We start from the raw sequence: 26,029 nt of genomic DNA on the forward strand, positions 1-26,029 counted from the left end.
AAGAAATAGAGGAAAATGTGGAAAAAACGTGGGAAATTATATGAAAGGGCTTATTTGAACGCGCTAATCTCAGGAACTAATGGTCCGGTTTGAAAAATTATTTCAGTGTTAGATAGCCCATTTATTGGGGAAGGCTATAGGCTATATTTTATCACACTAAGACTAAAAGGAGCGAAGAAATAGAGGAAAATGTGGAAAAAGCGGGGAAATTATATGAAATTGCTTATTATCTTAAGAACTACTGGAGCAATTTTTATGTTATTTGGCAAACATGAAGAATAGACCACGTGAAGGGACATAGGATATTTTTGCGGAAAAATGTACGGTTGCGTGAAATTCCTAAATTACGCAAGCGAAGCCGCGCGGAACATCTTTATATAATAAAATCGTAGGAAAGTCAGTACAATAAATAATACTTGGGACATGATCTACTATGCTAACGCGGACGAAGTCCCGGGCAACAGCTAGTAGAAGACTAATTAGAAGTCAAGGCTAATTAGTAATTAGAAGCGATTGACTAAATTTAGTCACTAAATCATTTAGAACTTCTAAATTTAGTGAAGTGGAATAAGCGCTTAACATAAATCGAACGGACTATACTATCGATAGTAAAAGATACATCACTAGCACACGCACACATTGACAGATCAAAAATCGTCACGCAGTTTCAGGTTGTCAGGTGGTCTATACGACAGAATGTAAATAAGTCTATGATTTTATTGGTATTTTAGAACATGACATAACGTTAATAAGTCTAACTCTACCTTAAGTGCAGTTGTGTTTTTAGTTTTTTTTTTCTGGGGTTAGGTAATATTTAATATAGGCTTCTTATTGTCTGTCTGTCACTGGTCTATGAATTAATGTCAGTCTGTTGTTAACCGCCCAGTGTTTCATTAATTCTAATAGGTAATGGGCTCAGACTCATCTAAAAGTAAAAAAGGAACTAGTGTTTGTAGACTTTCGGTGTTTATAAAGTGCAAAAAATGTCGTCGGGTAATTACTCAGTGAACGTTCCCAAACTAAAAGGACATGAGAATTGACGATTGGGCGTTTGCCGCCGAAAACTTTATGATCCTGGAAGGCATCGATGTGACCAGCACCACAGGGCTAACGGATTCTGAGAACAAGATGGCAAGGGCAAAAATTATCATGACATCGATCCGTCGTTGTATGTCCATATAAAAACCGAAGCCACGGCACAAGCTTTATGGGGCAAACTGAAATCATTGCTCGGTGATTCTGATTTACACACAAGATTACTCTCTTAAGAAGTCTAATATCAATTGGACGTTTGGATAGTTGTGATAGTATGACTAGCTACGTTAACCAGATCGTGGAAACGGCTCAACGGTTGAAGGGCACCGGATTCGAAATAAACGACGAGTGGATCGGCTCTCTGTTGCTGGCAGGACTGTCAGAAAGATTTAGCCCAATGATAATGGCAATCGAACACTCAGGATTAAAGATAAACTTGTTGATGCTATAAAACGAAATTGTTAGATATGAGTTCGGAGTTTGAAGCTAGGTCAGAAGGCGCGCTTGTTGCTCATGATGTATATACTTATAAGTTATACGCCATATTTGAAAAATCGCTCTCCAGCAGCAACTTTGGGGAAAAATACTACACCATAGTGCTTGGTGGCCGGCCATAAAGGTTCGGTTGGCTGAAGTTGGGTGTCCGGGGAACCTGAGGCGGGTGTTCAGTAGCTACTTGAGTGGAAGGAGTATGAATGTGAGATATGCAGGAGAGGAAGTGAGCAAGGGGACCGACAAGTGGTGCGTGCAGGAGTCCATCGGTGGACCTATCATGTGGAATCTCTTGTTGGATCCCCTGCTAAGGATGTTACAGGAGATGGATTTGTTCGAACAAGCTTTTGCCGAAGATATAGTCCTAGTATTCCAGGGAAATACAGCCTCACAAATTGAAAGGAAGGCAAACAGAGTCCTCGACAAAGTCAGGGAATATGGGCAAGCAAATAAATTAAGATTCGCCCTCATAAAACATGCGCACTGAAAAACACACGAAAACTTAAATATAACACGCCTAGACTCGTGATGTGGGGTGTCTTGGGAGGCTTTCCTCTCCGCGATATGAACCTATTCAGTGCTAATAAAAAACATTTACTCGTTAAGTCCCCCACTAATTCTAGGCGAACCGCTTTTGTAGCGAAACATACAAAAATCGCAATGTACACCTTCACTAGCTTGCATCCGCGACCTTTTTTTTTTAATAATTCCTCCCCCTAACATGATCAGGGCTGTTTTTTATCTTTTATTCATATCTTTTTTGTTTTTATCTGTTTTTACAATATTCTTTTGTTTTCTTATTTTACATTCTTACATTTTACTTGTTCCTTATGTCTATACATTATATTTATTACACATGTATTCGTCAGTCTCAATCAGATTTGTTTTATATTTTTTTAAATATAGTGCAGGCTGTCAGATAGCCTATGTAATTCGGTCAAGTAACCTCCGGTGACGCCTTTATGCTCGCAATCGAGTCCTAGTCGATGATGCAGCGTCTTTTTGGAAAAAGTGGTTTCCCGGCTTTTCCACCGGGTTGTAGTTCAGGACCGCCTACTTTTTCCTTGTGGGCTTAAATCTTCCTATTTATGGTGCCTAAAACCGGTTTCAAAACCCACGCGTCTCTATGGTCTGCTGCGTTATATGCTGGTCCAATTTTTAATTTTCTATAAACAACAACACACCTCCAGGTCCACCGTCAACTTTTGTTTTTACGGAAAGGTTATCGGTATAAAAATGGGTCTATAATTTTGAAATTTGGTACACTTGCAGAGGTCACTGTTTTTAGTTTTAAAATTTTTCACTTAGAGTTTTTCTCACTTTTCCGGACTTTTTAAGGAAAGCCTGGATCACACGCGTGTAGGCTGCTCGGAGACGCTTCGATTGGTATATCGCACCTGAACATCGGAGTAAGATTTCCCATTTCTCCCTCTCTCTTCTCTCTCTCTCCCTTATTTCGAATATTTTCCGCTGAGCGATTAAAAAAGCATGTGCTCGGGGCAAGAATTCACATAAGAGGAAAACCGCTAGTAATGCCATGTCGCGGAAGATTGCCTATAATAGGAGTAGCAACCTTACTTTTCATACGGCAGCATCGCACACACTTATGATAGCAAGCTTTCGCCAAATTGCGACACGCTGCCTAAGCCCTATGATAATAATATGAGACATAACAAAATAATGTATGGCGGAAATATTCTCCTTTTCTAGATCTACAAAAAAGCTCGCCATAGAATATTATGTCTATCCGTGAAGGTGAACTTGCTATGCTTATTTATGCATGCATATTTATTTTTAGATTAAAAAAAATGGTTATGTGTAATGCGGTAAATTGCACATAGAAATTACGCTGAAGTTAGCTGCTACCGACTAAAAAAATGAAGATTGAGTACAAACATCAGCTATGTGCCTAAAAAAGTCGCGTCAAAATCAACAAGTCGTCGACATACAACAATACATATGTTTAAGTATTACAATTTATTTTAATACACAATTAATTATCACTCTGAGATCTTACAAAACCTTGGGTAATAACAAAATTAAATTTATCATTCCAATACTTTGGTGATTTTTTCAAGCCATATAATGATTTATTAAGTTTTACAATATTTTTATCAGTTGTCAAATGCCCCTTCTGGTAATTCTAAATATGCAACATGTTTGGTGAGACATGTTCAATACAAGGAGAGTACTCTTTACTCGATTCTCATTATAATTATGTAATAAAATTAGGTACTTAGTTCTTTTCCAAATTTTCCTTTAAATAAATCATGAATCATGGACACTAAGGGCCTGTTTCACCGCGTCCTGATAAAGCTCCCATTATCTATTCACCACATAAAAATATCTGCCATCCGCCTGATGTATTTTTTTGGTTCCACCACGTACGTCTCTGTTAAATTACGCGCCGGATAATTATCTCTAACCTTATTTGACAGTCGGAGTGGCAATGTCGCAATTTCCGTCGTACGTTCCATTGTAAGCCAACTGCTAATAATGGATCGTACGATGGTTTCATAATTTCACTTTATATATTAGAAAAAAATACTAATAGTACAGTTAATGAAGGCAAAAATCAGGCACAACCTCCGATTTCGTTGAACCTCCATCGATTCGGATGAAAATTTGGAATTGAGTATGTTTTACCCTCTATTGAGTATATTAGAAAAAAATACTAATTTGAGTATATTAGAAAAAAATACTAATAGTACAGTTAATGAAGGCAAAAATCAGGCACAACCTCCGATTTCGTTGAACCTCCATCGATTCGGATGAAAATTTGGAATTGAGTATGTTTTACCCTCTTCTTCAAAAGTGACATACGCTCGTATAGTGCTTTTTTCATTTTAGGGGTGAAATTCACGCCTTTTTCAAAAAGGAGGAAAAATGCAGATTTAATCATTCTGGATTTAGTAAATGTGTTTATTAGATAAAATAAACGTTTTTTCAATATTTTTAATGCCTGATTTATGATTCTAATAAATTTTTAACCCTTTTAACAATCACCCCTTAAATGAAAAACTATGAAAAAATATTTTTTTGTATTTCTGAGTTTCTAAATATTACATACAGGGTTTGTTTCATATTTATGATAAGTAAGTATAATTTTTGGTTGTCGATGAAATTTCAGCACTTACAAACTACTCTCTTAGTGCAAAATCACTGTAAAACTATTGGTTAAAAAACTTAAGCCTATTAAATTATTGTACACGAGAGAAGTAAAATCTTATTAACTAAGTATGTATTAAAATTATAAGTATTGCGAAATTTTTTATCCTTAAAAAGTACGGCTTGTCTTAATAACAGTTCTAACTTTTTTATTTTATCAGCTAGTTAAAGCTGCTAAAAAATTTTGGATGGAACGTTAATTTATTTTATAATTAAATAGTATTTTAAAAGATAAAACCGACTTCAAAATTATACGAAGTTGAGAATTAAAATTGCCTTATCTCAAAAACTACTTAACCGATTTTGGTGAAATTTGTAGTGTTCTCTAAGTTGAATAACAAAAAAATAATTAGGTACTTAAATCGGTCTTGTAGTTCCGGAAATATGCGAACACAAACATAAAAACATACATACATTTGAAATTTTGCACATTTATTCAGACACTGAAATAGACTAACTTGTACAAAAACTGGGCAGTTCTGGAAATATTACATACATACGTGTCGAATTGATAACCTCCTTTTTTGAAGTCAGTTAAAAATAAACACATTTTTATTCTAGTTCATCACAGCTCTCAGCTGAGCCGTTACCACAAGGGTAAGAACGGGACCCTATTACTAAGACAACGATGTCTGTCCGTTTGTCCATCTGTCTGTGTGTCTCCAGGCGGTACCTCAAGAACCGCTATAGCTAGACTTCTGAAATTTTCACAGATTATTTATATCTGCTGCCGCTATAACAACAAATACTAAAAACAAACTAAATTAAATATTTAAGGGGGCTCCCATACAACCAACGTTATTTTTTTGCAACTTTTGCTCGATATCAATAACGGCAACACATAGGCACTTGAAATATTCACGACATACTCAGTTGTATTTGAACTTTAATAATTAATAATAAAATTTAAATTAATTAAATAATTAAGGGGGGCTCCCATACAAAAAAACACAATTTTCAGCCTATTTTTTGCTCTATTGTGGTACGGAACCCTTCGTGCGCGAGTCTAACTTGCACTTAGCCGATTTTTTTATTTTTGGATTGTCTATTATTTTCCCACTGATCTGAAATTAATAGCAGGTTATCCCCTTTCTATCGAAACTCACTAACCTAGTGGGGATTTTGAGAGTAAAGGAAGAGAGCTCTAGTGTACTGCGCACACACTTGAGCACCGTAAAATTATGCCTATCACCAAAACCGGTGTGGTGGTATTTTAATTGTTATAATTTAGAAAATATACTAAAATATTCAATAGACCACGTCATCCTCGAAAGCCCCACCAATTTTTCCAGTAAATTTTTACCATTTCTTTCACTTTTTCCGTCATGAAAAGACATACACGTACCCATACATGACGTGTATTTAGTTTAGTACCTATTGACACGTTTTCCTACAATTTAAGAATACCAAATCTCTGCTTCAAAGTTTTTTCAAAAAATAATTTATTTGTTTTATTACCATAGCTCCCTTAATCTTTTAGTTATCAGGTTCATTTAAAAACATTTTAAAGGTAATTTTAAGAGCTTTGAGAAACCCTTTTTAAAGCCCTTAATTTTTTTAAATAAAAAGGGTTAATAAGTGCTGCTTACGTGGTTATCGCAGTAAAAGTTAGGGTTTATACATCTCTATCCTTGGCTATTTTTCACCCTACAAAAATAAAAAGGAAACCAAAAGCTTTTTCAGAAAACGAACTCTGTTCTTTATGTTTTTTACGAATATCCAATATTTTAAAAGTAATATCCAAAAGAAAATGAAATTTACGAAAATTTGAAAAATAAAAATTTTATGAAATTATATTTTTTTTTTCAAAAGTAAGCATTCTAAAGCAGGTTAATTTTTTGAGGTCATAACTTATGCTAAAATAAAGAAAAGCCTTTAGGGATAACCATAAATTTGTGATATTGTAGAAATGGTGAACGTTTTATTTTTCGTTTTTTCCAAAAAAATTCGAAAGAGTCATCTTATTTTTATCATAACTTGCTCAATTTTAATGCTATTAACTTTTTACAGTACTCAATAGAAAGGTAATTTTAAGTACTTTAAAAAGTGTTCAGGAAGTATATGTCATAAAATGCATCAATTTTCCGTTATTTATATACAGGGTGTAACAAAAATAAGTGATAATACTTTAGGGTGTGTACGTGTTCCTTGTAGAAAGTTCACTGTGAAAGTAGCAGCGCTGAAAGACGAATTTTTTTTTTTCATTTTTGTATGGGCAAGGGCCCGAGCGTCACGAGTTTCCCCATACAAAAGTGATTTTTTTTTTAAATCTTTCAGCGCTGCTACTTTCACAGTGAACTCTCTACAAGGAACACGTACACACCCTAAAATATTATCACTTATTTTTGTTACACACTGTATAAATGTTTAGATTAAAGTACTCGCCGAAAAAAAGTATACATATAAATACCTATATTTCACTTTAAATTAAAATTAGAAGGTTATTAATAAATTAGCCATTTATTTGTTATTTTATTGACTTTAATTTAGGTTATAACACATTTTTCGTAAAAACGTATAGTTTTTGAGTTATTTATGAAAAACCGTTTTAAAACATGTAGTTTTATCTCGAAAAATCACAATCTTCGATCTTTAATTACTCAGAAAGTATTGATTTATTCCAAAAACTTTATAAAACAAATTTTGCTTAAAATTTATCTGTTTATCGATTTTTGCGGTTTTTTTATTAAAAAATATTTCACCCCCGAGAAGGGTTGGCATCCACCCCCAGGGCAAAAGCGCAAGTTCCCACTATGTCACTTTTGTTTCTTAGGGTATCCCCCACCTACTCACCAATTTTCATAAAAATCGATGGAGGTTCAACGAAATCGGAGGTGAAAACCTTCAGTGACTCCACTATAACAAAAATGGAGTTAACGTATGTATTTATGGATTTATTAGAGTTTAAGTTAAAAATTGTTTTAAAGAGCTAAAAGCTTTTGACACAACAACATATTTTATTAATTAATGTGCAAGAAATATAAAATACGTAAAACGAATCGTAGTTGGCGCCAAATTTCAGGACACTTGATTAACATTTTGTTCAAATACGGTAACTAACGGTTCTATTTTGGATGGCAGTGTTGAGTGTTCTAGTTTTTTTATTAAATATTTATAACAATTAGTACTTTGAAAGTTAAATATTTTGTGATTGGTTTACTAAATACAAAAAAGTGTTTATAATTTATATACGGATATAATGGACAACGCAAAGAAACGCGAAAGAAATGTAAATTTTTCCAATGGGGATACCGACAAATTAATAACTCTCGTGGAAAAGTGTAAGAGCGTTATTGAAAATAAGAAAAGCGATGCTGTGACATGGAAGGAGAAGGAAAGGGCGTGGAAGGCCACAGAATACAACTGCTCTGCAACGGGGGTCTTCCGAGACGCAAAACTTTTTAAAATAAAATATAAGCAATTAAAAGAGACATCCGTAAGAAATCTAGCGCTCAACGAAGCGACCTGTACAGAACCGGCGGCGGCGTCAATAACGCACTTGGCCTTTAACACCAGCGGAAGAAAAAGTAAAGAAAATGATTTTACTGTCTGTTGAAGGAGGTGAAAGTATGTACTTTACATACGACTCAGATCAACTGGGTAAGAGCCATTTTACTTTTATTTGAATGATTATCGCAATAATTATTTGACATGGGCTTATTGTAATGCCACTTGCCAGCTTCCGATTTGTACGAGCGAGCACATGGGCCGGCCCGGGACGCGGGCGCGACTCGGCGAAAATGTTATTTACCTATCTAACAAAATGTCGTTTCTTACTGTTTTTACTCAGCATTAGATATAGCTACAATGTAATAGACTTACCGTTGAACTTATCAATGTATATTTCAAGGCTCCACGATCTAAGATAGTCCGCGATAGTCAATTTTTCAGGTGCCTCCTCGGATGGTTCCATCGTGCGTTTTAATTTCGTGACACTTTTGCCTAATAAAAGCATAGGCAGGTGGAATGATAGTAGAAGCTGTCCGGTTGGTCTTCATGAATTGAGCAATGAGCAATAATGAGACCTTTCACGCTGGCTTCACTTCACGACGATAAATGGCGGCGCGGATAGCGTCGATAGCGATGCAAAAACACAGGAATGAACATGAATGCGGGGTGGAGGGGAGCGCATCGGGCGGGCATAAATTCTTACGTAACAAATATTGTATGCTGCAATTAACATAACTTATAGTAAAACAATTTGTGTTGTTGGCTACAAGAAGGTTGTGTAATTAATTAAGAATTGTTTGCATAATTATAATCTATATAATTTTGTTGAAAAGTACCTGAACCGTTATTGGTTACCATTAACATAACATTTTTATAATGAATAGCCTAACTCAATTACCATAACTTGTTTTATACGATGTAACTGAAGTGGATTGTTTGCATTTAAACTGACTTTGCTTATGAGTATACTAAGTTATGCTACATACACAATAGCCAAACTGTTTTTGTTAATTAGTTTTCTCAGTGTAGATTTGAATATAACTAGATCCGTTACTAATAGTTCCATTAGTTGCGGAAACCAAGCTTGTGTATACATATTTGTAACACTTAGCATTGATGCGAGAAGCGAATAAAGGTTTTCGCACATTATAACAACTCACCGGCGACTCGACTCTATGCTAGACATTGAAATTTAAGCCCTGTATCATATGTTCAAGGTTCAATTTCAAAAAATGATTATAAAGTAGTGTACAACGAGTGGCCTACGCATCGTACACTAGAGGTCAACCCCGACACGTTTGTCACGCAATGACCATACGTCGTCCACGCAACGACCAAACGTTGTCCACGTAACGACTATGCGTTTGCGACTGACGCGTGACGGGCAACCATTTGCCAGCCCACCCGTCCGCCCCGTGCCTTCCCCCCGCCCGCCATCATTCACTATAGAATCGAAGGACGGAGTGCACGTTGGCGGTACACGGTGATAATTTTTCGAAAATCATGCAGAAAGAAAAGTTGATAGAAGAAGTGCGAAAATATCCGCTACTATACGACCTTCGTGATCCGAAATATAGTGACGTACATAAGAAGGAAAAGGCATGGAATGAAATCGCTATTGTATTGTCGCAACCAGGTAAGAATTTATTTTTTTGAGTTATTGATTTTGCCATAATCTACAGAAATTCAGCTATCGAACAAATAAATATGTGTGATTCTAATAGATATTAAAAATAATGTTAAAACTTATAAGTCATTTCATTAAAGTACATTGTTGAGAAAATTTAATTCAACCTGTTACATCCAAAAAGTAGGTATGTTATTGTACAGTTAACAGTACCTACGATTTTCTACTTGGACACTCGAAAAATCTTGGTTTATCGTAAAAATTAGTTTTTTCACATACAGTAATATAAAATCCCAGAATTTACTGATATAAAATATTAAATCTACGTCATATATATTTTATTTTTAGTTTGGGTTTCTGTATATTATAATAAAGTGCCTTACGTTTATTTAATATAGGTAATCAGTAATAAAATCCCAGCTTAGTATAGAAACTTGTTTAATATTCTTAATAAGCCAATAATATTATAACCAACTTCTTACGATTATTACATATTAATTATACATGATCTATATTAAATGCTGCCACGGAACTCGTCCTTCGGGAGATTGAAAATAAGTTGCAAACATATCACGAGTTTCAAAAGCAGATGCCGAAGATTCACTTATATCTTCTGGAATTGTACTTAGATTACTTAGTAATCTCTGTTCATCATCATTATTGGCCGAACTCTGCCTTGTGTTGACTTCATCATCGGATGTTATATTATAACACCGCATGACATTGTGTAAAATACACGTCGCAAAGACCACAATATCAACATATTTTGGGTGTAAATGCAAATTCTTATTATAAATTCCAAATTTTTGATATAAGATGCCGAACGCGTTTTAAATTACTCTGCGAGCTCGCGATAAGCGATTATTGTATATTCTTTCCTTTTCTGAAATGCCACTTGAACGTGGATATGGTCGCAATAAATTCCTTTTTAAAGGAAACGCTTCGTCGGCTACAAAAACATGTGGCATTATTATTTCAGTACCAGGTAATGGTGTGTCAGTTGGAATATTAAATGTATTCATTTCAATCGCTCTTCCTAATCTTGACGATGCCAAAATTCCGCCATCACTATTCTTGCCATAGGCCCCTATATCGACAGCTATAAATCTGTATTTATCATCGACGACAGCCATGAGGACGATAGAGAAGTGTTTTTTATAATTAAAAAATAGCGAGCCGCTGCTAGGAGGGGCAATTATGTTTACATGTTTGCCGTCGATGGCACCTATACAGTTTGGAAAATTCCATTTTTTATTGAAACCATCTGCGATTCTTTTCCAGTCTTCGGTAGTAGGTGTGGGCATGAACTTCCCCTTCATTGTATTTATAATCGCATTGCACACATCTTTTAATATCGACCGGATGGTACTTTCGCCTAACCGAAAGCTTGAACTCATAGTCCTAAATGAACAGCCACTAATTAAGTACCTGAAACAACCAATTTTTCTTTATATTTATATTATTTTGTTACAGCGTCAGAATGTAAGAAGATATGGCAAAACTTAAGGGAATATCATAGAAGAGCCATTAAAAAGAAAGCAACTAAAAGTGGTCAGAGTGCTAATACTAATAAAAAATGGCAATATGAAACTGAAATGTCTTTTTTATTACCACATTATAAAGAACGGTCTACAGTGACGTCAGTGGACAACACAGATGATGGTGATGATGAAAATAGCTTATCTGCTGCGGAAATTCTTGCCAATGTGACTAATAATGAAGAATCTCAAGACTCGTCAATTATCTCGGAGCGTCCTGAATCTTCGGTGTCTATGTACGATTCATCTAGATCAGTGTTTCCTGACATTCCAAAAACGACAAAACGAAAGAAATTGCAAGAAACAAGTGCATCGGCGGTTTTAATGGAATATTTATTAAAAAAAAAAACGTTGAAGATGGAAAGCAGAATGACGAAATGGATAAATTTTTTTTAAGTATTTCTAGCACAGTAAAAAAATTATCTACCTATAATCAAGCACTTTTAAAGTCAAGAATTTTTAATTTAGTTTCGGAAGCTGAAATACAAGAACTGCAAAATAATCGAAACTGTTACTATGATGATTTTTTTGCACCAGGAACTTCTGGCTACACAACTCAAAACCTAAATGCAGGTACTATCGGTAGTAGCACCGCTAGCACCCAACAGCAAAATACAACGCCTATGGAAGAATCGAGGGTTGATGGTTCTTCTTAACACAATTAAAGTAAAATTGCTTTGCTTTGATTTATCCTTTAACTTGATATATAAATAAATACATATAAATTATAAAAAAGTTTCTTATTGCTTACCTTAATGTCACTGCCAGCTTTTCTTCCGGTGATACAGCTTCTCTAAATCGCGTGTTTCTTTTGTAGATGTCGTCCTCAATAATATTAAGTATATAATAAAACAAGTATCTCGGCATACGGAAATAGATATAGAATTTTTCTTCGTCATCTAGCAGACGTTTCCGGATATTCCAATATTCCCCTTCTGATTTCCTTTGTCGCAACATATCATGTACCCAATATCTTCTTTTCCTGCTGTTTCGTTCATTTTCATTATCAAATATAATAGCTATAATCGCCAGTTCACTGAATGTAAAGTTCGACATTTCATAAGCAACACGACTTCTTTGGACAAAATTTAACCGAAAACTGAGGTTAGACGAGTTGTCTGTTGAATAACCCACTCGTTGGCACCGCGTTGGCCACTCCTTGACACCGCGTTGTCCACTAGTGACCATTGGGTGGATCAACTAGTTGACTACTCATCGAGAGTGTGAGTAGAGTTGCTGCCGCGTTGGCGTGGAGTTGTTATAATGTGCGAAGACCTTTAGTCGACTTCGGGAGTACCTAACCTACTAACGATGAGCGGATTCTGATAATTCCCATTCTATGTCGGGGTTTATTTTGCGCGACTTCTCGTCGGCTTCGACATTATCTTTTGTGTTAATATACGAAGCGAATACCCACAACTTTCGAATCTCGCACCACTGCCAAATATCTCGCGCGAGATCATTCAAATGTGGAAGTTGAATACCGCCCATGCGATTTATATAACTTATCGCCGTAGTGTTATCCACACGAAGAAGTATCGCACATTTAATTAGATCTCGGGCAAAACATTTAAGGGCGAAAAATGCAGCTAAAAGTTCCAAAAAATTAATGTGGGAGTTAAGCTCACTGTTCTGCCAAGGGCCATTCACTCTATTCCCGTTACAAAATGCCCCCCAGCCGCTGCGGGATGCATCTGTATAAATTTCGATTGCAAAACTAGACTGTTTAATTGTCATATTTACTTTATAAATATTTTGTTTTCACCAGTTGAGATCATTTAAAATGATTCGAGGAAGATTAACTCTGGTACCGAATGTACCATGTTGCTGTAGCAATAAATATTTACTCCTCTCTAACAACTTGGTATATGTATAACCAGCCGTACTGCACGGCCGGACATGCCGATACTAAAACTCCTATCACCTGAGAAAATTCCCGTATGGAAACCCTAGGTAATCTTAAATACTTATTTGCTAAATCGGCAATCTTATTACGTTTTTCCTGCGGCAAAGATAATGTCATATCATTAGTGCCATAAACAAAACCTAGAAATTTACAAGTCTTTTGAGGCACTAAACTACTTTTTTCGTAATTTACTACGAAACCTATACACTCCAGTAACTTTAAGGTCTCTCTGACGTTAAGAATACATTCCTCGTAATTCTTACCTAAATAAAGTAAGTCATCTAAATAACAAACTGATTTGAAACCGCGCCCGCGTAAATAACCTACAAACCTCTCTAACTATTTTACTAAAACACCTCGGTGCAATAGCGAGTCCGTACGGTAATGCACCAAACTCGTACGTTATCATTTCGGTTGAGTCCGGCGCGATATAATTGAACCTTAGGTATTTGCGCGATTCGTTATGTATAGGAATAAGTAAATAAGATTCTTTCATGTCTATAGTGGCCATAAACCTATTACTTTGTATTAATTTGCAGGCAGTTCTACTGTCCTCCATTTTAAAATGTATTTTGGGTATAAACCGATTTAACGATTTTCAATTTAAAATTAACATATTACCTCCATTAGATTTTGGTATTAGAAATATACTAGAAATAAACTGATCAGTGGCTGTTTCGACTTGTGTTATTGCACCTAGTTCGATTAAATTATTAATCGCGAACAACATATCCCGGCGGACGTTTTGCGACTGCTGGGGCGGAGGTACAAAAGTTTGAAATGGCGTTTTCGTAAAGGGAATAGTTATTCCGTCCCGGATCCAGTTAATAATGCTAACATTGTCCGTTATACGGTTCCAACAGTCGCCAATAAAACCGTACTCTGCCGGCATGAACACGTACCTGTGTTACTGTCGAGCAGGGGCACGTGAACGGTTCTGGCCGGGCTTGGGCTGCGACATCGTTGCAGCTGCCAGTGGAGCTGACCGACGGGCTGCCGCAGGGTATCGTCTCTGACCTCCCCCCCTGTTCGTCGGGAAAGGAGAAGGTCCCGCCCAGTTTCCCTGAAACTGCTGGCGGATAGTACTCTGGGACTGGGAGACCGTGCTTAATCTCGGTGCGGGTCCCGTCTTTTTAATTTGCAGGCCGTGCTTTTCCACCGTCTTGGATGCCTTAATTTTGTCCGGTAGCGTGCTACCGAACAACGTCTCATCCCTTTCGCTATCCTGAATTATGTTGAGGAAAGTTTTAGTTAGACCAGGCGTCACCATTTTTATCCGAGCTTGAGTTTCCGAATAGTGTAGGTCGCAAAAATTCGGCATGAGTCGCTTAGAGTTTTAATTACTTGAATTTTATCTTCGTTGTTTAACAACGACGTCATTGCCCTGCTCACTGCAGTAATGCCGGAACCAAGCTGCTGCTGCATGCCCTCAACTTTCTTATCACGTATCCGGACCATTTCTTGGACCGCAGCCGAAATCTCAATATTCAACTTCGGGCCTTGAAGTAACGTGCAGTTACTTGGAACGAGATATTCTTTAAGAATTTTCTCGCGGCCTTCCTTAGTCATACCTTTCTTAAGCAGCGGTAACCATAGTTGAGATAAATTAATGTGTATCTCTTGGCCCCATATTGGCCCCTCATCGGTCGCCTCGCCGAGGGCTGATAGGATCTCGGGGTCCAATAGGCAAGTGTCCAATAGCACGAAAACTAAAAATTATAATTTTAATTATAAGCTTATAGTATTACATTAAATATGCTGTAAGATTTTTTTCAATATCTTAATAAATGACGAAGTTATGAATTTTTTAATTTAACGCGTGCAAAATTTAAAATTCTCGTCGCTCGTTCCGCGTGTGACGTCACGGCTTCCGAGAGCGGCGGCGCGGGTGGCCGGCCGCGGCGCAGGCGTCTTGTACTTTTATCTATTCTGTGGCGGCGTATGAGACGGATAATATGCACACAAATGCATTTTGACCCGCAATCTCAAACGAGGCGTTTGTGTTCCGTGCTCTCAGTAGATAATACGAGTTTAAGGTGATAAGTTTTTGACGATGGATAGTGGATTTAGTCGCGGACAGTCAGATAATTTACCTAAAGTCGATATGTCAATGGTGTTTGATTTTTTATCCAACAATCCTTTGTATACAAGTGCAGAGATCAGAGGCGTCAAGCTTTCAAGGTTTGTACTAAGTGACTATATGTGGTACTGGTAGCTAAGGTAAGATTAAGATTAATAAGATTAAGACTTAATAATCATCCCACATACATATCTACCTACTTACCTGGTAACTTCTCCTTAGTTCGAGGTGGTTTTAATCTTTTTCAGTACTTAATTCAGTACAATCTATTTTGTAATTAGTTTAGTAGATAGTAGTATATCTAATATAAACATAAGACCTCGTAACAGAAGTTGATATTATAATAAGATTTCCTTTCGCCCGCGCGCGCTAGTAGGTTGTACCGGTGACTTACATTCTCGCACTGGGCGAGCGCAATCTGCCTGTGAGATCGTGATTGCAGTATGTTTGAACAAGGTACCTATGCAATATGCATGTTTGAAAACGTGTTTTAAAACAATGTTTTGTGGCATAGTCTGTACCTACGCACTACGCACCGATCTTCATTGTCCCACACAAAACCGCTTCTTAGTGCGAGACACCATACTGACATTGACACGATCATAGAGCTGGACTAAACAAGACTGTCGATATAGATACTTTTATTGTTTTACTTACACTAACTGTGCACTAGGTGTTTTGTAATATGTAGTGACACAGTTGTAGAGCTTTATCAAACAAGATTATCGATATCGATACTTTAAGGATAATATTAATTATTCCAAAAACTAACTCGTACCACAAAAAACTAAACATCTGTTGAACAGTTGTTTTGTGACCATTTTGTACGGAATTTTTCTCTAATCAACTGTTCAACGGGTGTTTAAATCTTTTATGGTAAGACCGTAACTGTTTATGTTCTAGTTCTAAGCCACGCATGCAACGGATATAAGAACGGTTTTGAAACGTGAAATTTTAGTGGTTGTTTTCCCGCAGCAGAACGATTTACCTATAGTAGTACATTCTTAAAATTTCACACAATATAATTTAAGATACACATAGTAAAATATAAACGAAGTACTTTAATAAACTTAATGCAACCTTTTGCAGATCTGCTCGAGAAAGTTATGGCGATGACGCAATAGGCTATGTGCAGGTGAAAAGGGAGAAGAAATTGTGCATAGTTAAAGCCAGAATCACTCCGGAGCACAAAGTTAAGAGTAAGCCGTATAGCTGCACATTTATTTGCAACGAAGAGACGCAACAAATTGTAAGCGTAATTTGCGAAGACTGTGCAGCTAGCCAGGGAGGATGCAAACACGTCATTGCATTAGTTATGTGGCTAAACAGGCGTTATGAAGAACCGCCCTGCACAGCTGTGAAGTGCTACTGGACAAAAGCTAAACTTTCGTGTGTAGGGAGTAATCTAAAATTCATTAAAACAGCTGATTTGGTTGCGCCTACGCCAACTTCGAAAAAAAATAAATCCCCGAAGGCAGATTTGCCTCCTAGTGATGGGTCTTTTTTTAAAGAAGTAATTGAGAACTCAAACAAATTTAATCTAAATTCAATGCTGATGCTGTACAATAAACCTAATGATGGGCCTACCCTATCCATCCATTCAATGGCATGTCATTACAAACGCCAGGTCCAGAAACCGAATGCGGACGGTTTCATACAATTTTGCAAGGACCATATGCAGAAAATTGATATTAAAACAGTTTCGCAAGATACGATAGACCAATCTGAATCTAAAATGTGGTTTGAACTGCGTTACGGCCGCATTACTGCCTCAAAGCTGCACGAACTCGCACGATGTGGCAAAGATAATGGAGTGTTAGTGGAGCATATATTAGGAGCATATTCTTTTAAAGATACAAAAGCTAATATTAGAGGTACCTATGTATTTATTTTTCAGTCAGTTCAAATTTAAAACTTCAGAAATTACTAAGCCGTATACAAATTTCTTTAATGTTAAATATTTGATGTTTTGTTTGTCTTTTCAGGAAAAACTTTGGAGCCCAAAGTTCGACAAGTAGTCGCTGCAAAACAAAATATTTCAATAAAAGAAAGTGGGCTACTCCTCAATAAGGATTTTCCCATTTTTGGTGCATCACTGGACGGAATTTCAGAAGAATTCGCAGTAGAAATAAAATGCCCATCCAGCAAAAAAAAACATTAAACACTATGTACAAGACGGACAGATCACAAACAAGTATAGGGCCCAAATTCACCTTCAAATGTTATTTGCTGAAAAGAAAAAGGGGTTGTTTTGCATTGCCCATGAGGACTTTGAAATTTCTAACAATGTGGATATTTATGTCGTGGATTACGATATGCAATTTTGCAGTGAATTAATGGACAAAAGTCTTGCATTTTGGAAAAAAAGTGTATTCAAAAAAGTTCTAATGCTATAAAGTTTACAATATAAAAATTAAGTTTATAATAATAAAATTATTGTTTTATTAGACGACTCTGTAAGTTGACGAACCCACAGCCTATAGATACAATATCATCAAAATAAGACAACATTTTCACATTTACACATGCATGCGGTCCAAGCATTTTAAAATCTCGCAATCTTCCTATTGATCTTTCAACATGTATTCGAACAGCAGCAATTCTTTTTGTATCTATGACGTCTGCTTTGTCACAAACCGTACCAGATTTAACGCTTGGTGGTCTGACAAGCCTACATCCATTTTTTTCAACTATAGGGGCGATATTCTTAAATCCCCTGTCTGCCAAAATAGTTGACCCTTTAGGTATCTTCTCGATTATCTTACAATCTTCGAATAAAGTAGCGTCGTCCACTCTTCCACCATAACCACTAGATATGAAGTTTATAAATCCGTTCAGTGTTACTGAAATAAGATATTTCAACGTGTAAACTGCATTACTTGGTTGTTGAATTCGAATTTCGAAACAATCGATAATGCTTTGTGTTTTGAAGGAACGAGTTCGGAATGCCAAAGGTAAATTTTCTTCTATAGCTGATTTTTCGGGAAAATATATCAACTCTCTCATGAAATGTCGGCTCAGGTGGACATCCTAGTAGCTCTAAAAAAAATTAGATTAAACGACTCATATTCTCGATTGGCTATAGATTTTGGGGGTGCAGAAGGCTGCAATCGCCAAGATTATTAGAAAAACTTTGACACCATTAGCACGTTTCATGAGAGAGTTGATATATTTTCCCGAAAAATCAGCTATAGAAGAAAATTTACCTTTGGCATTCCGAACTCGTTTCTTCAAAACACAAAGCATTATCGATTGTTTCGAAATTCGAATTCAACAACCAAGTAATGCAGTTCACCAAGTTTCATTCCAAGTTTCATATGGAGTTTTTCCTGGCTCATTGCTTTTTTCAGTACGATTTAGAACATAAGCTGCTGTTTTTACAGCTTCTGCAAAAAGCTTTTTAGGTAAACTCTTTGCACATAATAATGTTCTTGCTGCTTCTCTAGGGTTCGATTTTCTCGCTCCGCTTTACCGTTTTGTTCAGGAGTATACGGCATTGAGGTTTGATGTATTATCCCATGTTTAGTAAACAGGTCTTGTACTCCTTTATTCACAAATTCCAGTCCAGTATCAGATCTACAGTATTTTATCTTATGGTCTGTTATATTCTCAGTTTTATTTATGAAGTTATCAATACATACCTTCACTCCATCCTTCCTTTTCACAAAATATACAGAGCGAGTAGTCATCATTCATAATCACAAAGGCCCGCATGTGTCTGCATGTATGATTTCACATGATCATTTATATTGGATCAGATGTAATATAATCATATAAATTATCCAATATAAATGATAATCTAATATGCCCCTTATAGGTCGTGAAAAGACGGCACATGTGCTGACTTGCACCCGAGTCCACTATCCATTGTGATTTATCGAACTGACCTTTCGAGTTTAAGATCACAAACGCATTACTCACTTTATTTTCATTGCCTTTATTTTTCTTAAACCAACACTCACTTTTCAAATTGCCTATTTTTACAATAATAACACTTTTTGATAGGTTTAGTGTACGAATTAATAATTTTCTGGTCTATGTTACGATTATTAAATGGAAATGTCTCGTTTTGTTACACTTATAGCACTTAACGTTTTTCGTTGCTACCTTTTTCTATGAGTAATCTAGCTACGAGATTTTCGTATGCTTGTTTGCTATCCGGGGCTGATTCCCACGCGGATACAAAATGTTTGTACCGTTCTGGTAGTGACATTAATACCGTAGCTTTATGACAATTTTTTCTGAGATTTGTTCTCCCATCTGCTTTAACTGATTATTTAACTCTTCTATTTTTTATACTTATACTGGAAGAAACGTTGCTGGATGGTATGTACGCTTGTTTCGGAATTTTGCTCGTAGACACAAGCAAGTTTCTTCCACATTTCTGCAGATGTGGAAGAAACACACAGGTTAAAATATGGGTCATTACTGTTTCAGAGATTCTGGTCACTATCCTGACATGCTGTCTGGGCTTTGGAATCCTGTGTAAAATGAATCGTAAGAAAAAATTAAAGAAATACTTTAGAATCAGAAAAAGCATTAAAAATACTGTAAAATGTCACTGAAAAAAAAAACGCATAAATAACTTATTAAAAATTGTTAAAGAAAACCAAAATTTGAATAATAATTTGCTAAATTGTGAAATTGAGTTAGAGCAAATTAAATGTAGCTATAAGTCCGATATACGCAACCTCCAGGCTGAAATTTCAATACTCCTCCACTCCTTGGATAATTTGAAAAAGAAATATGAATTGTCACAGCAAGAAATGCAGGGACATATATCAGCTATGAATGATCTGCTCCAAGTGACTCATTACAATGAGGAGCGGGTTTACTCTCTATTGAGGGTTGAACGGCTTCTCAAATAAAACATATCTCTTTTTTTTTTCAAATTCAGATTTTAAATAAAGTAGCATTTATGACGACCTCTGTGGCTCAGTTGGTGGGCTGTTGGTAGCTCAAGCCGGGGGTCGCGGGTTCGAATCCCGCCGACGGAACAAAAAGTTTTTCAAAAGTTTATTAAATATGTGTATTGTGCATCAAAATTATAATAAAAATATTAAATATATGTATAGTATAAAAGTATTGAATATATTTCCGTTGTCTGGTACCTGTAACACAAGTCCTTCAGGTACTTAGCACGGGATCAGACTGACGTGGTGTTAAGCGTCCATAGATAAAAAAAAATATATATATAGGGTGCAATTAAACCTACCTGCCAAATTTTTTAGGGCTTAGGTATCATTAGGAGAGTCCATTAAACCACAAAAAGTAGGGTGTTAATTTTTTTACAATAACATATTTTATCCCAACCTAATTCAGTACAGCTTGGTCACTTAGGCTAAATGTTGATTAAAATCAACATAACAAAAATGTCTATTCTTCCATTAACTGAGATCAAAATATAATAACGAATAAAATGCACTACGAAAATCAATAAGCTCTGCAAGCTACTTACTTACTACTTCGGTATCCCAAAACTTCTCAACGACTTTATGAAGTGGCTCCATCGAAAATGCGCATGTAGTACGTGGCGGCGCGGGATTTAGCGAGACCACTGGAGCGGTCCCCATCAAAATATAGCCTAACGCGGTTTCGATAGCGCAAGGCATATCAGGCCTTGAACTCTTAATTTTATTCGATAATAAAATATCACAATAAATATTTACACCTATTTATGTATGTCTACGGGTCCTGGCTGTCCGAACTCGTCGTCGGCTAATTGCAGGTTTCCGATATGACTCATTGCCGTCGTATCAATTCTCGAATCGGGCAAATGTGATGTAATATGTTCAACGACCAATGGTAGTGCGGTATAGCGACGACTGTCGTTAATGAATCTCGAAGCAAACGTGAACTCAGTCATCCTTATTATTTTTAGCGTAATGCCTCCTATTCCTTGTACTTCAGAAAAGCGAGCTTGTTTACGAACTGATAAGGATAAGCGTTTGCAACAGCTGGCAGTAATATACTTTGAGAAACGGAGTCGACCAAACACCTTAAATAATGAACGCGGTTAAATTTATCAATAAATCGTATTTTCGCGGTGGCCAGTAAAGCCGTTGTATTATATCCGGAATTACCTTGTGTTAAGTTGCAGTAGCTCTAATACCATCTGTGATTGATTTGTGGACTGTATTTCAGAAAAAATGGAGGGAAAAAGAGCAGAATATGCCACTAACCTCAGTTTGGTTATTTTTTCTGTAGATAGCTTCGTTCGAGGGCCCCCGATTCTTCTTTGCTTGGCACAGATTTTTCACACTTGGCTGATTTAAGTAGTTCTATAGGCTATCGCGCATAGTAACGACGTAGAAATTAGATTAAATTTCTCAGCAGCGCGGCGGGCAGAGGTTCGTTGTAAAAGAGGCTCGTTTTACACTGACCTCGCGAAGACAAAATTGCTCTTTATATTCCCATCCATCGATGGGAATATGTCACGTTCTCGACGCGTGATTCGTGGACAAGGATTTTTAATTTCGCTACCTTCAATTACACAAAATATGAAAATCTTAAATTCGGGTTCATTCACACTGATGAGCCCAAAATTATTGATATTGGTAAAGGTTGCAAGGAACGTAAAAAGAAGGTTGACTTTGGAATTGTTTTACCTGAATTGTATCCTGAAGGACGAGAGTTATCCGATGCCAAGATAAAAGATTTGAAAGAAATATTGAAACTGATTCCGATTGATGCAAAGCCATTTTATAATTTTTTTAAATCCGTCAAATCTGGTATATTCGTTGACGATATCGAAGGTTTTGGTTCCACAATTGATTTTGATATAGAAGAAATTGAAATGGACGAGGATCAAGATTAGTTGTTTTTTTAATAACATTTTACTATGGGCCACTTGCACCAATCCGAGTTAAATAAATAAACCCTGAGTTAAATCCTAGTCTGGAGTTAAATTGACGATTCGTCTTGCGCCACCGAGAGTCAAGAGATAACCTGGAGTTAAAAATTTAAAATTTTAACCCTACCTTTTTGGCAGGTTAAAGGATTTGTCACACTGCATGCGTTCTGCGGTCTCCGGTCAGGTCAAAGCGAACGCAGCCCGCATCATGTATGAACAACATTCTCGGTCAGGGCAATCGGTCTGCGGTCAGGGCAGAGCAATCGGTCAGCGATCCGGGCAGGGCAACCGGTCACGGTCCGGGCGATGCGAGCAGGCCAAACAGCGGCCATCTTATTTCAGTTAGTGTGTATAGTTGCTAGATTGTTGGGTTTTGATCGAGGAAAATGATTACCGAGGAAGAAGAAAATATTGTGTTATTATGGTTGCATAGCAGAAAGAGGAAACGTGTGTGGGTACACAATTTGAATTTAGCGAGACAACAACGTGGAGAATACAGCAACTTATGTCGAGAATTATATTCCTATGAAGATCGTTTTTACATATATTTTCGAATGTCCCCAGCGTTGTTCGAAGAACTGCATAGTTTAATCTGCCATAAAATTAAAAAAAAGATACAAACTGGCGAAAGGCGATTACTACCAAAGAAAGGCTTGCTGTGTGTCTAAGGTAAAGTACTTTAATTCTACATAGCATATTTTTAATTAAATTTTAAATATTGAGCAATGTTTTCGTCACTATAGATATATATTGATGTTTCTGCATTGACCTCTTCGGCTGTAGGTGTTCCTGAATTGATATCTCTAAGTAGAGATGTTTCTGCATTGACTTCTTCGGCTGTAGGTGTTCCTGAATTGATATCCTAAGTAGAGATGTTTCTGCATTGACCTCTTCGGTCAGAGGTGTTTCTGCATTGACCTCTTCGGTCAGAGGTGTCCCTGCATTGATCTCTTTGGCTGTAGAAGTTCTTGAATTGATATCTCTAGCTAGAATTGTGTCCCTTGAATTTAGGTCTTAAATCTCAGCTTCCGCAAATAACTGTGCCATCTTTAATTTTATTGTGATTTGAGTACGACTTGACATGTGTTTAAATGTGTGAGCATAACTTAAAAACAACTGATCGATGTGGTCCACAGCTGTGTCACGTCTCCTTTTTTCAAAATATTCAATCATCGTACCCACTTCATCAGCGTGTTACCCCCCGTTACCCCCTCTCATTCCTCCGCGCCGCGAGTGACCATTCTGCAACGATTTGAAATGGTATAAAATATGTCAATAAAAAAATATAACACCCAATTTTTTTTGGTTAAATGGACTCTCCTAATGATACCTAAGCCCTGGAAAAAAATTGCCAGGAAGGTTTAATTGCACCCTGTATATACAATGTAAGAAACCTGAACACATTTTTTATTTTTCAGATATTTGGGCACTGGAGACTCATTTCAAATGATAGCGTTATCTCACCGTATTGGTCGTTCTACTTTGCATAATATAATAAACGAAGTCTGCAAAGCCATTTGGGAAATATTGCAACCTATTTATTTACCTACACCTACCGAAAGAACATGGACTATGGCAGAAACTGGTTATCGCCAAAAGTCGAAATTCCCAAATTGTATAGGAAGTATTGATGGGAAACACGTCACCATAAAATGCCCTCGAAGAAGCGGTTCACTATTTTACTGCTATAAATCAAAGTTTTCCATTGGGCTTCTTGCAGTTGTTGACCCTGATTATAAATTTACTTACATAAATGTGGGAAGCTACGGAAAAGATAGCGACAGCAAAATATTCGAAGAATCTGAGTTTTATCGAAAACTTGTAAACAATGAACTACATATTCCACCTCCAAAGCCTTTGCCTGGTGGCACAACTAATTTACCTCATGTTTTTATTGGTGATGAGGGTTTTGCACTAGAAACATTTTTGATGAGACCATTTCCTAAGAACCAGGTAGAGAACAACCGTGAGAAAGCAAATTTTAACAAACGTCTATCTTCAGCCAGACGTATAGTCGAAAACGCATTTGGTATCTTAGCACAAAAGTGGCGAGTATTCTTTCGACCTCTTGAAACAAATGTTGACACAACGGTCCATGTTGTCAAAGCAGCATGTTGCTTACATAATTATTTACGAGTTGTAAATGAATTGTTTGAAATGCAGACACCTGAAGAAACAATGCCACGGAATAGTGCATTTCGGCCAATTAATAATAATACTAACAGGGCTCGCATTGAAGCTTACAATGTTCGCAATAGTTTTTTGAATTATTTTAATAGCTAACTAAATTAATAACAATTATAATATACCAAGAATATGGAGTTTCAGTTTTAAAACTAATAAACAAAACTTAAAATTCACTGCATTATTATTCCATGGTACTCACCATCTTTCATACGGAACTGCGTCGCAATTTCTCGCCACGTGTTCATTTTCTTAACATTATCTTTATAATGGTGATCTTCTAAGTCGTACAAATACGGACAACGTCGTACGGCATCTATAAACTCCTCTGTTTGTTCTGTGGCTTAGTGACTATAAGTAATAAGTATACGTTAACGTAAACAATGTATTAGTATAAGAATCCATGTATTAGGTTTAAGTGGGCATTAATAAACTGATCGTTAACCGGGAATGTAGTCTTTCTTTGTCCCAACGTCATATGGCGACCCTGCCACTTGAGCCGCGACGGGAGTCAGCCGCGCGCCGCGATCACCGCGTAAAAATAATTAATTAATTAATTCTGTTCATTGGACTTATATTTTTTTTTCTAAAATGGGAAAAACCCAATCGAAAGAAGAAGTAATAATTGCACAAAATGCCGCGGGTGGTGTAAATTCGGCGGACATTGACTTAATTCACAAAAATCTAAGTGGAAACAATACACTATTGACTGTTATTGTGGTTCTACTGGTGTTGGCTGTGATTGCTGGACTTTACATACTGTACAAAAAGTGCCACATCCAATGGGTCCGGCAAGAGTTGGCGAGGAGTGCGTTTAGGCGATCAGGAGCCAGACGCCCCGTTCGAGCGGACCAGCCCAAGGAAGTCGGAGTGTGAGGGGTTTACTGGAGTAGACGCAGGGAGCCACCGTGTCAGGACACCCAACACTTGGGTCGGCGCATTTTCGGCGGTACTTTCCCCAAAAATTTGGACTACGTGACTCCAATTGGTATTTTTAATTTGATAATTTGATATTAATTTGATAGGTTATAATATTATTATAACTGTGTAACCTATTAAAAATAAAAATGTTTATTATTGATTCTAATGTAACGTAATTCATACACTATTGTTTGAGTGTATTTTATTGATTTTATTTTATAAATTATAATTATCTTTATTAAAAACATATTGTTCTAAAAAAAAAAAATGGAAATTATCGATATTTGTGATGAGCTAAAAAGCATAAGAGTAAATTTAGTTAAGCTAAGTAAAGTTAGAAGGACTAAGATATTATTAGAAAGTAAATTACAACAAACTCAGATTTTATATGACGAATATATTTTAAAACGAAAGGAGTTAGAAATAATAATTGGAAATGGAGATATTAAGGAGGATGAAAGCTTAAAATTATTTAACATTTGTGAGGAAATAGAGAGAAATTATAAGCAAATTGTGGACTTTTGTATTGCGAATATTAATGTGGTAACCATGGCTGAGTTTGACGTGAAAACTGCGGCTTCTCTTCTCCCTGCTATGACAGGAGAAGAAGACGTCACTAAAAAATTAATTGACGCTCTAGAATTTTATAGGCAAACATTAAATGATAGTCAGGAGCAGTTATTGATTAATTTCGTTTTAAAAACTCGTTTATCGGAGAGTGCGAAATTACGTCTTAATTCTACCTATAAAACATGTAAAGAACTTATTTTGGATA

At 36.5% G+C, this 26,029-nt stretch overlaps 2 protein-coding genes and 2 pseudogenes across 2 annotated transcripts; 2 read left to right on the plus strand and 2 right to left on the minus strand.

Annotated features, from left to right (window-relative positions):
- Positions 1-10,602: 10,602 nt before the first annotated feature.
- LOC121740550 (protein ANTAGONIST OF LIKE HETEROCHROMATIN PROTEIN 1-like) lies at positions 10,603-12,589 on the minus strand. The gene is made up of 2 exons (XM_042133289.1): positions 12,062-12,589; positions 10,603-11,200 (listed from the first exon to the last, which is right to left on the minus strand). Exons 1-2 carry the CDS (start codon positions 12,496-12,498, stop codon positions 10,603-10,605), a joined length of 1,035 nt encoding a protein of 344 aa, XP_041989223.1. The 5' UTR covers positions 12,499-12,589.
- A 1,317-nt stretch (positions 12,590-13,906) lies between these two features.
- LOC121740551 lies at positions 13,907-15,187 on the minus strand (annotated as a pseudogene).
- LOC121740455 lies at positions 15,157-17,642 on the plus strand. Its single transcript, XM_042133150.1, has 3 exons — positions 15,157-15,397; positions 16,386-17,170; positions 17,282-17,642. Exons 1-3 carry the CDS (start codon positions 15,270-15,272, stop codon positions 17,455-17,457), a joined length of 1,089 nt encoding a protein of 362 aa, XP_041989084.1. The 5' UTR covers positions 15,157-15,269; the 3' UTR covers positions 17,458-17,642.
- Positions 17,643-22,287: 4,645 nt separating this feature from the next.
- On the plus strand, positions 22,288-24,665 carry LOC121740310 (annotated as a pseudogene).
- The last annotated feature ends 1,364 nt before the right edge of the window (positions 24,666-26,029 follow it).

This window comes from Aricia agestis, chromosome 3 (assembly GCF_905147365.1).
Source record: "Aricia agestis chromosome 3, ilAriAges1.1, whole genome shotgun sequence".
In the NCBI taxonomy this organism is placed as follows: Eukaryota; Metazoa; Arthropoda; class Insecta; order Lepidoptera; family Lycaenidae; genus Aricia; species Aricia agestis.